At 40.3% G+C, this 18,949-nt stretch overlaps 1 protein-coding gene across 2 annotated transcripts in view; it reads left to right on the top strand.

Annotated features, from left to right (window-relative positions):
• Window positions 1–18,949, top strand: part of trim67 (tripartite motif containing 67) — a 59,324-nt gene that overhangs the window by 9,036 nt on the left and 31,339 nt on the right. For both annotated transcript variants that reach the window (XM_085432341.1, XM_085432342.1), the window contains exon 2: window positions 15,797–15,892. In XM_085432341.1, coding sequence (XP_085288467.1) covers window positions 15,797–15,892 — 96 coding nt within the window. The remainder of the gene's footprint in view (window positions 1–15,796; window positions 15,893–18,949) is intronic.

Genomic DNA, 18,949 nt, shown 5'->3' with positions numbered 1-18,949 from the left:
ACAAAACGACTGTATGGATTAGTGTGTCTGTCAGGTACTTAAACAAAATGGTATTTTGCTTGTCTGCCTCATCTGTAGCTGCATTTTTCCTCTAGTGTGGGCTTGCTTCTTTCTCTATGCTGGCAAGGAAGTTCTTATCACAATAACTTCATTGTTCTTGAGATGTTAAGATGTCTTCTTCAATGCACAGGGAGTCTCTTGGAAAATATCGGTGTAATTGATGTGGGCTCTTTATGTACAACTGAGATTTCATCGCTCCCTTGGCATTGTGAGCAGTTAAAAAAATCTGCCTCCCCTTACAGTTCACTGGATTTTTATTTTAAATGGCATGCTACTGGGACTTGTTTAAAACCTTTTAGATCTCAAGTGTGAAGCTTTAGAAGGTGAAACAGTATTCTGTTATTGTTTAGTCAGTTATACTGTTTGCAATTATGCTGCTTTACATTTTTAAGATTATGTTTTTGCACTGCATTAATTTCATTAAAATGTATGTTTCTGTCATCATCTGCTGAATATGTCAGAAAAAAAAAGCGTTCGGTCTTAAGTTGTTGTTATTGTTTACAGCCCAATTTTATCAAACCGCTGCCTTCACACACATGGATTTAAACCTTTAGCTTTTTAAATCGTATTAAAAATAGAAAAGCTGTTCTGAACACATTATTCACCAAAACGTTTTTCAGTGATTGCAACTTCCATTTTTAAGGTTAAAAAAAGAATAAGTGCTGGCTGATTCATGAACAAATGACTGTTTTTAAGTAGCAGTTGATGAGAACAGAATCTGTTCTCTCAAGCATCTGACATTCATGTTCATAAATAAAAAAAAACCTTTTACCCAATAATTGTTGCAGGGAGCAAAAGAGGAAGTAAGGTGACTGCTCTAGAGCAGCAAAGCCCTCAACAGAGGGATGTCGGGGTGGATGGATGGATCAACGGACCAGTCAAGATTGTTTTATTTAGTTTTAAAAGCATGACTAGACTAGACTAGAATAGACCTTTATTCTCATTGTACATGTACAACAAAATTGTGGGTGTTCCACACCAACTGTACCGGAATAAACTATGAATAGTAGACAGCAATAAATAGCAAACAGGAGAAATATATGCAATCAAGAGAAAGGCACACATTAGAGAACAAGCTGGAAGTTGTGCAAAGAAAAGACTCGGTCTGAATAGAGTCTGTGTATGAGTGGCCGGAGTTATGAGGGTTACTCAGACCATGGCTTAGATTGGTGAGGTGGGTGGGCAGGGGTAGGGTGTGGGGGGACAGTGTTTGACAGTCCGAGTGGCCCAGGGGAAGAAGCTGTTAGTGAGTCTGGAGGTGTGGGACCTGATTGACCTGCGACGCCGAGCAGAGGCGGGTCAAACGGTGGTGGACGGGTGCGAGGGGTCACCTGAGATGTCCCTGGTTTTCCTGAGACAGTGGACAGGAACTGTTCTCAGTTGTGGCCCCTGTGTACCAAACACCCAGGCTGTAGGAGAGTAAACTCTCCACTGAGGAGAAGTTGAATGCCAGCAGCAGCTTCTGATCCAGGATCCTGGACCTCTTTACCAGGATGTTGGTGTTGTGGGTCCCGGTGAGACTGGTGGAGATGTGGGTGCCCAGAAACCTGAAGGTGGAGACAGATTCTACCCTGTCTCCATTTGTGATGAGAAGAGAGTGGACCAGTCTGTGCCTCCTCAAATCTTTCTTTTGTTATAAGGATGTTCAGCTTCAGGTTCAGGTAACGTACAGTAAGCAGCTAAAAAGGGTTGGTGGGGAAACAGCTGCACAGTAACCTTAATCAAATGTTTATTCTTTTAGATGATTTTTGATATTGTTGTTTGAGTAACAAAGTCTACAAATCTAAACTCTAGATCTGATCAAGTCCTTCCACTTGGCAGCCATGTTAGTTATACATACATTCAGCCAGTAGAAGTCCCTATCTAAGTGAAATGGAAGAGAGTCATAACACTTGCATAAAGTTGCATTACCCTGACTGCATTAATGAAGGGTACTAACATGATGAACATCTCTGCTTTATCCCATCTCTGCAGCTTTTATTAACCCCTTATCACTCAAGTACAGGCCACCTGGACTTATTTAATAATAATAATAATAATAAACTTTATTTATAAAGCACACTTAAAAACCAAGGGTATGCCAAGGTGCTTAACAAGTAAAATAGAGTATAGGAGGAGGATAATAGAAATAGGACCAAAGCAAGTACTAAATATGCAAGCAGATAACTGTCACTAATACATAGGAAAGCAACAGGTACAAAGCAAACAAGAATTTAAATGAGCATAGAAGTGCATGATATAAAATCATAAAAGAAATATTAACTAGAGGGAAAGGCAAGATTGAATAAGTGGGTTTTTAATCGTGATTTGAACAGTGCAATGGAATCAGATGCGCGGAGGTCGAGAGGAAGGGTATTCCACAGTACCGGGGCAGCCAGAGCAAACGCACGGTCACCCCGGGACTTCAGTCGAGATCTGGGTTGGGTCAGAAGTAGTTGAGTGGCAGATCTGAGTGTTCTAGCAGGAGTATGTGGTTTGAGAAGTTCACTAAGATAACTTGGCGCTAATTTATTAATAGTTTTGAAAGTAAGGAGTAATATTTTAAATTGAATACGGTACTTTATGGGCAGCCAATGCAGGCTAGCTAGGACAGGGGTAATATGGCAAAATTTCCTGGTACCAGTCAAAAGGCGGGCTGCTGCATTTTGGACTGTTTGCAGTTTAAGAAGAAGAGAAGAGGGAAGACCATAGTACAAGGAGTTACAATAATCCAACCTGGAGGTCACAAAAGCGTGAATAAGCTTCTCCAGGTCCTCATGCGGAATATAATGCCTAGCCTTAGAGATAAGGCGCAGTTGGTGAAAGCTAGATCTCACTACAGCAGACACTTGCTTATCGAGTTTGAGCGAGCTATCCAGCAGTACACCCAAGTTACTGACATAGTCACAAGAAAAACTAGCAAAGGAACCCAGGGCAGCACAGAGTTGGGCACGAGGGATTTTACTGTTGAACACCACAATCTCAGTCTTCTTATCATTTAAAACGAGGGAATTACTCAGGAACCATTCTTTGACCTCCCGCATGCATTCTTGAAAATAGTGCAGGGACACAGCAAGGTCGTCAGTAAGTTCAAAATAGATCTGTATGTCATCGGCATAACAGTGGAAGGCGATATTGTATTTTTCAAAGATTGTGCCTAGAGGGAGCAAATACAATGAGAAGAGAATAGGGCCTAAAACTGATCCTTGAGGCACACCACAACAGACCGGAGCGGAGGAAGAGGAGAAGGTGCCTAAGTGAACTGATAAGGATCTATCAGCGAGGTATGATTTAAACCAGTCGAGGGCAGTGCCTCTAATACCCACAGTGTGCTCAAGTCTTAGTAATAAAATGTTATGGTCTACCATATCAAAGGCCGAAGAGAGGTCCAGTAAAACTAGGACCATAGAGCGTCCAGTATCAGTGATTACAAGAATATCATTATTTAGTGAATTGGATACAAAATTAAACATTAGAACTCTTATCTTTCAGGAATCATTTGAATTTTCTCTCTAGCCTGAAATGATTGAGGAGATCATTATTTGCTAGACTTACTGTCTTATTTTCCCGCAAAGTGAAGAAAGTATGGACAGTGCCAGTGTGATGGGGGAAGTTTGAAAGGTTTCCAAAAGCCAGAATTTAAGACACATCAAAAGAAATAAAAAATGTCAGCAGAAACATTAAAAAAAATGAAAGTGGAACATTTTTCACTTCTACTGCTAATTCCTGACCAAGGGGGTGAGATCTGAACCACTGCCAAATGTTTGGTGGTTTGTTTGGCTTCCAGCTGCTAAGCTTATTTTCAGAATGCTTTTTAGACCTTTTTTGCTTTTGTAGTTTTACTCTTTGGCTTTTCTGAGGCTGGTGGTGCATATGCCAACTGTAAGTAAGCACAAATAGGCACTGGAGATCTTAAAGCTGCTTAAAATTGTACTTTAGCATTACACAGTGTGTAGTGACAAAATCAGAGGAGCAGTGGGTGCGTGGCCAACTGCAAATGATGATGTAGATTTATTCTGCTGTAGTAACACCACTGATATCACCATGATTGACAATGCAAACAGTTGGTCTGTGCAACCACAAACACTTTCTCTTCTGGAACATCTGCAATATGTTGTATTACATTGCAGGTCTGCTGCATCATCCATACATCAGCATAATATCTGAGAATATAACTGACTCGTGTTTGTGTCGGTGGGAGTTTGTGATGACCCTCGCATCTGGAAACCTCATCAGTGCCTGGTTTAATATTGAGAAGCTTCAGACTGAATAACTTCAGAATTGTGACACAGTTCAGAAATGAGTCACTAGGAAAGAATAAAAGCATATTGTGTTGTTGCATTTATATGTGTTATTACAGATTATCTACGGGCATCAATCATTAACATTCAAGAGCAGATTTTAAAAGCATCTCCAGTTTATACCCTGATTTTCCTCCTCTCATCAGAATTCTCAGTTACTCTCATGTTACATCATTTAATAACTGGCAGTAAACACTTTATCTCGCTTGTTTTCCGTCTGCCAGGATGCTGACAAAACATTTTGACAAGCACGTCGCTGTCAGAGATGCCGGCTGCCTGTTTATTGTAACATATGTCGTATTTTGTGGGGCTTTTCACTCTCTGCATTTATAGTTGTACTGCACTTACTGAATGTTTGCAAGATCTTAAAAGCAAGCATATTATACACCACTCATAAAAACTGTAGGGATTAGTATGAGAGCGCACACTAGATCTCTTATAATGATACAGTTGGAGGACATTTGAGCTATAACAGAGTTTCAATTTCAGTTACCTTTCTGATACACTATTCATTTATAAGTGAGAGACCATAGAGGGGAGACTCTTTTTGCCATGACTGATGCCAACAGAGAAAGGACGTTATCACATTTTGTTAAACTAATATCTAATAAATTTCCTTTTTAGTGCTGATGACTTCTTAGAAAAAATGCTTCAAACCTAAACTAAAATAAAACGATACAAGAAGCCCTAAATTTTCTAAATGAGGTAGAGAGTCAGTAGGTAATTTCATTAAACATCTAAGCTAAAATAAAGTTTAAAAAATGTGTATGGATTTTAAGGATGATGCTAGGTGTTAAACCTATTAGTCCTGGGTGTAAGAAAAAGCTGCTAACCTCACACGCTGCCACTTTACAAAATGACAGAGCTTTTCTTAATGTGACACTGAGTGTCTAATGTTTAACACACCTTATAAATCTGAATCAGTGTCTCAGGCTCAGTTACAAGAGTTTAGTTTAGGCAGCAGAAAGAACAGCTTTCTTCTGTTGGAGATGCTGATGAGATAATTCAATGAGAGTGAGCACAGATCTGTGCCGACTGGCCGTGTCTGACTAACCTCATTCGCGATGGCAGCTCGCCGACCATGACAGGTCAGATCTGCTTGTCTCTTACCTCAGGCTAACACACACATACACACACACTTGTAGTACAGTACATATCAGGACATTGCAGTGATTTATAGTAACGCCTAAAATGATAAGTTTAGCCTTACCCAGAGAACCATTTGAAGAGGAATCTCAATAAAACCTACCACTCATTTATCAGAATTTTTTCTCATCTTTGCACTGTGTTTCTGTCCATATCTGTTCAGTGTAATTTTACATTTAAACATGTCAAGTCTGCCTGAGTTAACCTTGATGGATTCTTAACTTATAGAGCTCATTAAAATGAGCATGTAGATAAATCTGGTGGAAAACATTTTTCTTTTTGATGGAACTCAAAGCGTTGACATGTATTTATTTAGTTAATCTAAGATTATCAAAAAAAGCTAAAATGACTGCAGTTATAATATTCCCAGACAATATCTGGGAATATTATAAGATATTACTTGAGTGCAAAGCTTTAGGAGGATATAAGATGTTTAATCTAATCTGTAACTCTAAAACCTAGTCTGAAATAAACAGTTAACATCATGGGGACTGCGTGTTTATCCCTTTCGTGCGAGCTCAGTCTCAATAATATGACTATGTGAGAAGATTTCTGTCCCAACAATGTCACGAGGACAAAGTCCGCACACGAACCATGGCACAGTAACTTAGGGCTGTGCTGCAGGACTTGTACAATAAATGTAGGTTAATGCACACTTTACAACACATCCTCTCCTTTGGCCTTAACACAGCAGGCACTGTGTGTGTGTGTGTGTGTGTGTGTGTGTGTGTGTGTGTGTGTGTGTGTGTGTGTGTGTGTGTGTGTGTGTGTGTGTGTGTGAGAGAAAAATCTATTTTTGGTATCAGAGCGAGTGCTGATGCCAGACTTCTGAGGAAAGTGGGGACATCCTATAGTAGAAAAAGGAGCATTGTTACTATGGTTACAAGTGTATGTTCATTCATTAAGACATGCTATAAATTAGACAGAGATTTTATGCCCATAGAAGAGTCTTATCTGTGTACACCAGCATGCATACATCCATTTGCATGATTCTTCTGTAGCAGAGTGTTCACACACAAAACTGTACAGTACATCCCATGATGATCCTTAATAGAGTTATTATCCCCAACAAACCTAATTTCCACCCATTTTACAAAAATTACGCCCTCAGCAATCTACCTACCGTTTGCATTTATTAATATGGAATATGCCCTGATCAATAATTGATAACAGGGGCCGTTCTTTGCACTGCACCATTTTTTATTGGCTCTGTACTCTTTCCTCAGAAGCTAAGCCCATGAGGAAAACTCAGGGTGATAAAACAAAGCCAGCAGTACTGGCTGTAGCCACTGATCCCTGATGTGGTTCATCAGAGACCTCTGGGGAGGACTCCATTTCTCTTGGGAGTGTGGTGCTGTGGTTGGGTGGCAAACAGAGAGGTTTCATGATGGACTGAAAGCAGAAGTGGATAAAGAAAAGTGTGAAGTGGAAGATAACCTTGAGCCTTTCACTGACATATACATCATGTATTCTATGTTTAGAAAGAACAGGCAGACTCTGTGAAAAGGTTGTGAATATGTAATAGGAGCTGACTGACTGAGATGAATCAGGCTGTTCTAGACCACATTTACTGAACCTTGAATATTTATGTTTCGAACATAGATGATTAAAAGCCCTCATCTAGCAGTTTAAACAGTAGTTTCTGCTCTGCACAGAGCACATCTGCTGCGCTACGCTTGCTCAGCAGCTATTGCACATCTGCGACACATCTGTATAACAGCCCTCACTCAACCACTTTGGTCTAAATTACCGTAAATGCATTAGGTGCATAATTAACTTCTGTTGAACCACAGTGAACAGTGACTGGTGCATGAACATGTAAACATCGAGTGCAGTTATATGTTGTTTACTGTCTGTGCTGGCAGCAAACAACAGCTTTAGGCTTCCCTCGGTACAATAACATATTTAAATGACACTCAGCTGAAACTCATCTGACCATTTTGCAGTGTCAGATGTCAGTGTCAGAACTTGAGCATGAACACATCTAATATGTTCAGTTTTCCGTAAATGTTGAAAGCATTGTTAGTTTCAATAATACATTTTGTTTAATTTTTCAGCAGCACAAATACAATTCTTACATACCATAAGTAACTAAACAAACATAAAGCTGCTTACATCTTTAGTAATTGTCTTTCCTCACATTTAGATGTTTTTTTTGTCCAGGCTAAAGCTTACCGTGCCTTTGACATTTAGTGTTTGGCTCATGCTTGAAGTGTTGATGTATAGCAGCAGCTGTGTAGCTGTTTACTGTAGAGTATTAGCCTTTAAATGGCTGTGTAGTAGAGCAGGAGAGGATTGGGAGGCTGGGTGATAGTGGGTGAGAGTAAGAAGGGGAGAAAAGAGATTGGTTTTGACCTCCACCAGATGTGAGCTACTAATACTGCAACACAGCTGGGTGACGAGACTAAGGGAAGGGTAGATTTATTGTTCAGCTGTAGCAGAGGTCTTTACACCACCAAACTGTGTGTGAAGGGTTAATGGAAATTGCTTGGCAACGCAGTTATTCAAATTAAAATGTGGATTTGCAAATAAGAATTTTTTAGGCTGCCGTTTAATACTGTATTGGTTTATGTGGTAGCAACAGTAAATGAATGTAGTTGTAACTGCCGCTCATGTCTACATATATCTACATACATATTCAATATCTTTGTTGCCACCAATTGCACGTGTGTTGTACAGTTTCCTAAATGTTTTGCAAGCTTTAAATGGTAGATTGCATGTACCACTTGTGGACACTCTCGCTTTTATTGTTTTTACTGGTAGCATGCTGAAGCATGACGGACCCCAGTTGGAACCTGCACCTTACAAGACGCCTGCTGGTCAACGTCGCATGTACCCGATGATTGGAAAAAAGGCTTCCTCATCAAACTTCCAAAGAAAGGCGATTTGGATGACTGTAACAACTGGCAGGGCATCACGCTGCTGTCGGTACCTGGGAAAGTGCTTTGCCTCGTTCTTTTGAATCGGCTACAACGTGCAGTGGATGAACGATTGCGAGAAGAGCAGGTTGGCTTTCAGAGTGGCCGGTCGTGTGTCGAGCAAATCTTCACCCTCCGCATGATCGTTGAACAAACATTGGAATACCAAAGGAAGATTTCTATTAATTTCATTGACTTCAAGAAGGCTTTTGACAGCGTCCACCGGCCGACTCTATGGGCTATCCTACGCCACTATGGAGTCCCTCAGCAGTTTGCAGATGCCTTTCGTGGTCTCCAACTCCCGCTGCTGCGTCCGGATGGATGACGGCTGCATGGATTTCTTTGAGATCAATACTGGCGTCTGACAGGGATGCTTGCTATCCCCTTTCCTCTTCCTGTTGGTAACTGACTTCATTATGTGACAATCAGTTGACCAAGCTGGCATTGGTGTCCGCTGGCACGAAGCACGTAATCTCACCGACTTGATCTTCGCGGATGACATTGCCCTGCTGGGCTCGACTCAGGAAGACCTCAAAGAGTTGAGCCCTGCAGAGGGAGGCGACGAAAGTCGGATTAAGAATCAGCGACCAAGGTACTCTGAGTTGGCTACGCATGTGTCCGCATTCCTGTCATGATCAACCAACAACATGCTGAAGAGGTGGAGAATTTCATATATCTTGGCAGCATCATCTCAATGACTTGATCTGTGACTGAGATGTCGACGTCAGAGTAGGGAAGGCGGCCGGTGTCGTCCGATGTCTCCAAACAATTTGGAACTCGATCTCCCTGAATATTAGGGTCAAGATCAAACTATTGAACTCTATCGTCATTCCAACTGCACTATACGCTAGTGAAGCCTGCCGTTCAACAAATGCAATTACTCAACACCTGAACATGCTTCAACAACGCGGCCTGTAGCGAATCCTTAGAATTTCCTCCCGGGACCGAATAATGAACAAAGAGGTCTTACGAAGAGCAGGCACCCGCCCTTTAGCCAATGTTGTTGCAGAAAGTAGCTTCCACTTTGCGGGCCATATTTTACGTCTACCCCCTTATCGCCTGGCCAAGATCGCCATTACATGGCTCCCATGCACTGGCAAGCGAAAGCAAGGCCAACCAAAGATTACATGGCGTTGAACGTTTATGAAGGATCTGAGAACCGTCGACATTGCCTGGGACGAAGCTCAAGCAGTTGCCACTGACTGACATTGCTGGAGATCTGCCCGATGTGCCGCTTGGTGTAGGAGGAACTAAGTGCTAAGTAAGTACTGGTAGCATTTGGATGAGGGGGTGGAGTTAGAGGAGCTCTGTTGCAAACAGACAGCTTTCGTGAACAGCTGTTAATATGTCTCAATGTGCAGGAATGCATATGCTTTAAGATAGTTGTATTTAAAAATACAAAATAACGCAGACAGAGTCAAAAGGTACAGTTAGAGACTCAAATAAGTGCAGGTGATGCTGAACAGCAGCTGCACTCACCAACTGTCACTCAAAGTGGCCATGCTACTATGCAAATATATAAAAAGTGTTTCCAGTGTTTTTAAAGGTGGAAATTAGCATCAGAGCAAAACTGCTTTGTGTAGAAGGCTGTAAAGATGTTTATTTCTGCTAACATGGTAGTCTACAGGGATTCACTTGCTTTTTGGCCCCAAATGGCCACTAGAGGTTTTTTGTCACGTCCTATTTAAACTCATTTTTTAGCAAACATTAACAGTTCCTTCCAACAGTATGTTAGAGGAATGCGAAACAGATTAGTGCTCAAAAGAGGATTGTGAAATAAAAGAAACCAACATTTCTTACTAACTGATAGGTGTAGAAAAGTGTTCTATACGTCATGTGTCGAGGTATTTCCTTTTGGACTGTTTGTTCACACACACAAAAAAGGGCACAACTGGAGCCTGAAGGGAAACAAAATAAAGAGAACTGAGTGTGACAGGAAAATAGCTCCACAGTGAGCAGGGAAAACAAAAAAAGGCAGTTGAGAAGAAAATGGGTAGATCAAGTGTGGTGGTGTGGAAAATCCAGAAGAGAAGAAATGCACTACTGATGGACTTCAAAATAAACGGGTCACAGGAACAGAGAAAGCAACTTCAGCTGATGACAGAAAATACAAAACAAGAGTCAGTGGCGTCAAAATAAAAGCGACAAAATCCACGGCTGGTAGAAGTCTTTGGCAGTAAGATGCAGTCTTCTCGCGAGCGGCAGTGGCAGAAACATCAAAACTCACTCTGCTGTTAAAGTGCTTCTCCTTCCACTCGTCACAGCTTGTAGTTGATTGAAAGACCAATTAATGTGGAACAGCAGTTTTTAGCTTGGTGCAGCCATGCAATGAAAGAAAGGTTGGCTTACCTTGTTAAAGGTAATCTTGTTGATGAGAAACCTACATCCCTCTAAAGTCTTCTGCTACCCCTGTGCTTGCTTTAATCCAACTGAAAGTCCGGTGCTCTAAACTGAATTTTACTCTCATAAAAGTGCAATAATGTGGGTGGTTTGTGTGTCAGACAAATATAAAACTACAGAAAAATATTTTTACTCATCCATGTGGTGTAAATGAGTGACACCCAGCACAGAGCAGTGTGTGTGAGCTGTGACGTTCAGAGTGGAGGCGGCTGCTTCTTCTGTAATATATCAGGAACTGGCTCTTGGTTGCAGACAATCTCACCCCGCAGTCTGCCTCCTCCGCTTCACATGGTATCTGTGCAACTTTTTCCTTTCTTTATGCAAGGGATCTCCAAAGACCAGGGCAGTGCATTGACCAGTCCCGATGTTTAATTCAAGATGCAGTGATGCTGTGTTTCTACATGAAAAGAGAAAGCCGGAGACCTCTTTCACTAAATTTTGAGCATAAGATAGCAAAGCTTTTAGTGAAGAGGAGGCGATTTGATTTGTCAGCATGAATTCAGCTGCAGCATGCATAAATGTGTGGTGTTGATCCACTCAAGGATATACTTTTTATGGGCATGAAAACTGTCTAAAGTTTAAAAATGTGGCCCAATGTTAGAACCTCTACTGAAGGATTTATGATCATGTGGAAGTGAAAACAGAAATTGAGGAGGATATAAAGGCTTATAAATGCAAATGAGAAGAAATAAAATGGGAGGTGGGGAAATAAAAGGGGAGGTTCAGGCCCTCCTCTCTCTCTGCTCAATGTCCCATGGGTGTCATTTTGCCAAGGTCATCCCCGTAATCAAGCATTCCCCCGGCTGACAGCCAAATGCCTAAGAGCTGCCTATTGTTCTCCTGTGTATTCTCTCAACACTGCAGTCTCTATAGCATTAACAAAATTTAAAAGCATTAAAGAAACAAGCACCACAAACATAATGTCTAATTCAATTCTGGGATTTTTATTTTATTTTGCATTGGTAGAGATTCAACCAAAGAATGAGGATAAAAACAATCAACACCAGTCTTGTAAACCAGCTTGTGATTATCTCTGTATGTATCTTTACATTCAAGCCACTGGGGCAAACTGACCTGACTTAACTTCACCAGAGTTTGGATAAATGAAAAACTCTCAAACTTCTTCTGCATTTATCGGCTGTCTCTGCACGTCTGCTCGTGAAACTTTCACCTGAGGTCTTTGCAGCTGTGACCAAAGTGTAGATGAGTTTCACTTAGAAAAATCGATCTGGTCACATCTGATAGAAGAAATCTTTGCAGACAGAATAAATCATGCAGTTTCACTTAAAGTTTTAACCGTTAATCACCTGTACAAGTTTGGTCAAAAGTTACTGTATTTTATAGTATTATCTGTCAAGTTTTTATACCCCTGGATCTGTGTGATTTCAAAGACAGAGAATTTGCTTATATTTCCAAATATGTTGGTGAGCCATTCAAAAGAGATTTCTCTTTAAGGCTGAGCTGCACCGAGGGACTGCACCCACGTCCAGCTTGGATCTGTGAGTCATGCAAAGCTACTATACGCCAGGTATAGCTGGATACGAGGAGAACAAGCCTGTGATACTTGATTTATATAAACATATGTTTGCATGTGAATACTTTGCAAAAGCAAAGTACAAGATTGTCCAGTCACATTTGAGCAGACAGGAAAAGAGGACGTGCTGAAATGCAGTCTCAGAACTAATGGGTATTGCTTTCAAAATTATACATATATATATATAAATATATCTACATTTGTAAACAAAGCCTGGCAGCTGAAACGGGAAGTCTTGACCCAGATATCTTGTTTACACAGAAAAACTTGGCTCATGTGTCCCCACATTGGTTGTAGTGGAGCATATCTACACTCACAGATCCAGGTTGGATTTTTTCCCCTGTAACATTCAAATATTTTTCCAGTTTTCCACACGTTCTGCAGTTACCGGCTGCTTCTTAAGCAGTTCTTCTCCATTTAACATGCCTCTTCCCCTGCATCCTGAGCTGAAACCTCTCTGTAAACCAACACAGCTGCACCCCCATGAATGTCACTGGTTTCTCTGAATGTCACGGACCAAATGAATGGTCCTGCATTGCTCCTATAATAAGATAATGAGATAATAGCACTTGTCTCTGAGAGCAGAGCTGAGGGGTGCTGACAGCGAGAAAAAGAAAAATGACATTTCCATTTGGAGGACTCATAAAGGATGAAAAAGGTCAAGAGGAGGAGAACAAAAGAAACAACAGAGGGAAGAAATTGGATTTCTGGATGTAGAGTCCTTCTCTGAAGGTGTGTTGATCCTTGCTGAGATAAAATCTAATCCTCATCTCTCATTTTTCATTTCCAAAATGAGTTTCTATATTTCTTTTTTGTTCCAAATCTCTTCCCTGAGTCACTAAGTCCTTTTCCTGCAGGGCAAACTTGTCACATTCCAACTCTGAGACTCCAGTTTTACTGGAGTCTACTGTTGGTTGATGCATCATGACTGTAGCCAAATTTAGACCAGTGCACTGTGATGACAGAATATTCAGCCTCGATGGGAAGAGGCGCCTCATAAATATCAGGAAATTGGTTTGTTGGTCTAAGAAAAACACTTGTGTCCAGCTGAATTCCTGATAATTTAATAAAACAATAGCTTAGTTAAGTTTAGCAGTTACAAAATTTCTATGTGATATGTTAAACAATAGAAAAAGAAAATTTGTCATTATAAGAGCAAAGAGCAACAACAGAGAGTTGAGAATATAGACAAACAAAACATAGCAGACAGATTCACTACAATATGTGCTTGTTTACTGTAAAGGAAAAAAACTACTAAACAAAGTATATATGACCTGAAATCTAATGAAGGAATAAAGAAGTAAAGGTGGCTTCACTGTTTCACAAGAAATAATACGCTGATGGATTGATGGATGGCTGGGAGGAGGTGTAAATTTTTATCTTAAAAACAACCTAGTCAACCTGTTTTGTGTGTGTTATATGTGTAGTTGTATATAATCAAGAGTCTCTGTTTCTATTTGATTCATTCCGTCCCGCAGTCTGCTTGTTTTTGATTGATTACTATTGATATATTCAAGTCATTTTAAAGACAAAGGAAAATGCTCCTTTTGGTCTGAGCATCCTCAGCATTTTGGGCAGTTTTAAAAGACAAACCTGTGTTTGCAGCTAGAACAATGATTTCTTTATTTATTTTAACTTGTGGCAGTTGTCTGTTTCTGTTTCTGTCTCAGTTCTTTGTTGTTTTTCATGCTGCATTTTTGGCCACATCTTTTCTGGAATACTAACAGAGAAATCTGTGCCCGGCCTGGTACCGTTCCTTCTTTGTGTCTTTCTTCCTTACTGACAAAGCAGGGCGGGATACATTCCAGCTCCACATAATTGTTTTAACCCACTAATTTTGGGGGTAAGAAAATGAAATGATGAATAAAAAGATATCCACATGTACGGAAAATGGCCGTATCAGCAGAATGTTGACCTGATCAGAAGTGCTGAAGTCAAAGTGAATGAAGAACCAGATGGGACGAATAAGAGGAGGGGATGTGCCAGGACAGCACTCATATGGCACATCCGTCATCCCCTTGTTAGCATCTTGGCATGCAAACACACACACACAAGCATTTAGGCCAGACAGCTTGCTGGGCCAGATGGCCTCTTGGTGAGGAGCAACGAGGAGCTTCACAAGAGCATTGGGATGATTTGTGAACCATAACCTCCACACGTCCCTCCTCCTGACTCCAAGCAGCACGCACACAGCAGAGGGGTGGACGGTGAAAAAGAATTGTATAATTTTACATTACCCATACTCCTACATGATCATTGATTGTGAGATCATGTGGAACTACTGCATAAATTAACCTAAACATGTTTTTATTGATGTGAGAAAATCTGAGTGTAGGCATCCAACACTGTAGTCTTACACGTGAACAGTCAGTAAATAAAAACATCCAAAAAGAGAAATCAGTGGTTGGGTTCAAGGAAGGAAGGAAGCCAAAGAGTTTACACAAGTCATATAAATTGAAAGCTGCTGGTTCACCGTATAAACTTAACCGTAGCACTTAAATAATATAGTAATGATGATTGTAAAGACTTTTCTGTCATATCTGCAGCTGTACTTGAGCTAATCGATTTATTTAAACGCAGGCGAATTTTCAGTTAAGCAGTTTCTTTGCATGTAATCAGCATACATCATGAGTTAGCAAATACAGCTGTCATTTATGACTGAAAGTAACAAAAATGACAGACTACCCCCTTCATATTGCCTTCCAGCTCTCTCACACGTGTGTGTGTGTGTGTGTGTGTGTGTGTGTGTGTGTGTGTGTGTGTGTGTGTGTGTGTGTGTGTGTGTGTCCATTCATGAGTCTACCATCCAGAAAAGGAGTAAGCAGGTGGGTCACGTGGCTGCAGCCACAGCAGAGAAGATTCATCACAGCTTGGTGTGTGTGTGTGTGTGTGTTTAACAGTGTGTATTTCCTTTGTCCTGCTTTTTCTTAATTACAAACAACTGATACACATACAAATACTGAACTGGTTCCTGAGTGGTTCCTGGTATATTCCTCAGATTGTATAAATATTTTCTGTTTTTTTATTTTATTATTTTCCTGTTTTTTTTTTCAGCTAATATCCTGATGTGGCAGTTAAACAGCTGGACTGGGTTAAGCAGTCATAGTATCATTAAATAAAAGATGCACTCTTGGAATCCCAAAAAATGAAATTGAGAGCATTTTATAAGTTTCTAAAAATGTGAGAATCATCAGAGAAAATATCTGAAAGTGTATTTTTATTTGTTCCAGTTGAGTTTTTATTTTTAAAACCCTAAGCTAGCCGTAAGCTAAATAATCATGAATCTGAGTGTTCAGTTGATCCATCGACTGATAGATGAATCTGAATTTGAAATTTTTGGTTAAAATCGTAAGGAGAGAGGTACAGCAGTGAATGTCTATATCCATCAGTAAAAAGGTCACATTTCTTTTGAGGCATCTTAATCGTTCTATATCTTCCTTCTCTGTTTGTCTCTGCAGTGTCAGATTTCCCAGGCGCTGAATGGCGTCTCTGACAAAGCTAAAGATGCCAAGGAGTTCCTGGTTCAACTCAAAAACATGCTCCAGCAGATACAGGTAACAACACACCTTTACATTTAATTTTACATAAGATATGCTGTTAGTAATCCAGTCTGTAAATTTAGGTACAAGTATAGATCAAAGGTTTGTCACGATGGCTTAATAGCATGATAGTCACATCAGTGATGGGCAGTTTTCTTCACAAAAAGATACAAAAACCTATCAGCTTTCTTCTAGTATCAACTTCCTAGTACAATGCTGAATGTTTTTTTCATTCAGTAACCGACCATAAGTACTCACAGTGACCAACTGATTGCCCAGAGGTTGAGAGAAGAAACTTCTTCGAGCTTTGAACAGTAACTCAAATTACTTGTTACAACCAAACTATGCAAAAAGGGATCTCTGAATGCACAACATATGAATCTATACTACCCTGTATCAATGGTTTGTGTTGCTGCTGGTGATCTAATGGTGTGGGAAATATTTTTGCAGCATACTTTGGACCCCTAATTACCCCTTTAAACACCATAGCTTACCCTGAATATTGTTATTGAGCATGCAAGTACCCTTCTGATGGCTGCTTCCAGCAGAATAACGTGGCATGCCACAAAGCTCACATCATCTCAACCCGTCTTTTGATAAACTGATGCACACCGACCGATCGGTTGCCATGCATTGCCAATCCATCTACATTTGTCAGTTATTGCAAATCTTTACCAGTGCTTTGTAATCAAAAGTTTCCACACTCAAACTCTGGGCAACTAGATGACCAAGTGATTACCCAGAGGATGAGCGAATGAGAGCAATGGCCACTGCAACTACTTGCACTCATTTGCTGAATGTGAAAAGAATCAATGCAATCACTGGGAAACCACCGATTTTTCTTAGTTGCAAAGAGTTTGCCAGCTTTCTTTTACTCTAGTATGACTGGGCCATAACATTAGCAACTGTATCCCACAATGCAATGCAACGGCAAAACAAAAAGGAAGGATCTGTTCACATCTAAATATCAGTGGTAGGCAAATTTTTATTTTTGGGGGGTTACAAAAACAAGACCATTTGAGAAATAGGAATAAATCAATGTTTTGTTTTGTTTTTTCAAGTTTTGTATGGAAGTAAGAACAGAAAAATCTCAGAACTGTCAGCTATTACCCTTCCTCTGAGGAATGAAACTTTTTCCAGCAGAAAAATAAGATATTCTGTTTCTCCAAGAACGTTATGTTTGGCAGGTGATGTTTTGTGGCCAATGAAGGACTGATCTGTGTCATGAGCAAATGCATAAATAGGGTAAAGTAGTGCTGCAACAGCTGCATGTGTGTGATTAGGCATACACAATGTCTGACTTTGGCACTGGAAACATCTGGGTATTAGCTCATTTTGTTGTGTTTGCATAAAATGAATCTCTGAGAGATTTAACGACTCCATAAAGATAGCCTGGATGAATTTAAGAATAGAATAGCTTGTTAGTGCAGAATTTGGGGATTTCATCATAAGTGGCAAATAATGTCATTAAAAAACAAATAAAAAAAAAAACTCAGGATAATAAATCTCTGCAAGCAAACTGAACAAAGACTTTGACTAGAAATGGGAGACACAAAATTGGACCTTAAGGAAGTAGGAATTATTTACTAGTAAGTTAGTAAGACTTATCTTTATTAGCAAGTCAGCACTACAGAGTATGTTGGATGGGTGGATGTCTGTGGAGAGCAAGAGAAACCGAAATGCATGCTAGTGCAGTTTCATGCAGAGGGTATCCTCCCCTGAGAGTGTCAGAGAGTGGCTGTCAGGAACGAAGGAGCTTTTGTAGCTGAGCGCAGCAGGTTCGGGTGCATCTCGTGCAGCTCATCGCCCTCTGATCAGGACTCGCGTGACAAAGCACAGCAGAGATCTCTGGATGGTGAAGGGGTCGTCACAGCAAATGACTAGATTAAAAAGCATGTGCTGGACTTGTTAAGCCACCATTAATGATGAAATAGACACTCACTGACCACTTTGTTAGACATACCTGATGAACTGCTCATTAATGCAAATATATAGCTAGCTAATCACATGACAAGAACTCATCTTAAACTGATGAGGTTGAAACTGAGCATCAGAATGAGGAAGACTGGGGATGTAAGTGACTCTGAAGTGGCTTCAGGGTGCTTGTGCTTACGTAATGATGTAGAGGATATTTTCATGGATACTTTGAGCCCCTTAGTGCCTTAGTTTAAAGCTACCTTCTAAATGCACCTCATTTTGAATTATTTTTAGTTTCTGAGTGCAGTGATAGATTATGTATTTAGTTATTCAGGAAATTTACTGAAATCTGCTGTTTCTAGAGGTAAACATGTTCAAACTGCCTATTAAAAAGCTATTTCAGGGCTTCCATGCTTTGTTTAGATGTTTCTCCATAAGCATGATGAGACAGAAGTCTGGCTGTATCAGACTGCACCACAACTGATATCCACGTCTGCTCATTTCTGCACATGTAGATATTGTTTGCAAAATTTACTCTACATTACTACTGTTGTTTTAAGACTGCATTGATCATGCTTTGGGGAACTCCCTGGTAATGTACAGTAAGCTCACAGAGCAACATTTGGACTCGACACTCAGCAGCAAAGAAGCAAATCCATAGAATCAATAAACTAAAAACAAAACATACCATCCAAATACGTGCATTTGTGTGAGCATTCCCTCTAGACAGCATTACCGTGCAGCTGATCTCTCCAGCAGCGTCTACCAGTCATGCACACAAAGCACACACATGTTTTTACACACTGTCTGCACTGATATATCCTACAGCACCACGAGTGGGCATTAAGAGTCTTATTACAAAATGAAGAGGATTAAGCTTTAAAAAGAAGCAGTCTTATCTTTACTCTGCTCTGTCTGAGACAAGGAAAAAAAGAGCTAGGTGGGCAAAGAGAAAGTAGAATGTAGGATTGAGGAGAAATATCTCCAGTGCTCCTCGGGCTCTAAACAGTGACTGAGCAGAGGAACCTTGACTGGAAATCACTACTGAACCCTTATCTCATTATCAAGTGGGCTTTGTAGGGAGATAAAACTCCCCTCTGGATCATTACCTCATTTATAACCTGTTTTTATATCTACTGGAAGGAAAAACTAAAT

The sequence above is a fragment of the Copadichromis virginalis genome, linkage group LG15 (assembly GCF_057382275.1).
Source record: "Copadichromis virginalis isolate Kocher_CV1m ecotype Utaka linkage group LG15, C_Virginalis_male_GT1.1, whole genome shotgun sequence".
Taxonomy (NCBI): Eukaryota; Metazoa; Chordata; class Actinopteri; order Cichliformes; family Cichlidae; genus Copadichromis; species Copadichromis virginalis.
Note: the sequence above shows the minus strand (reverse complement) of the source record. Positions and strands in the feature narration are given on the sequence as shown.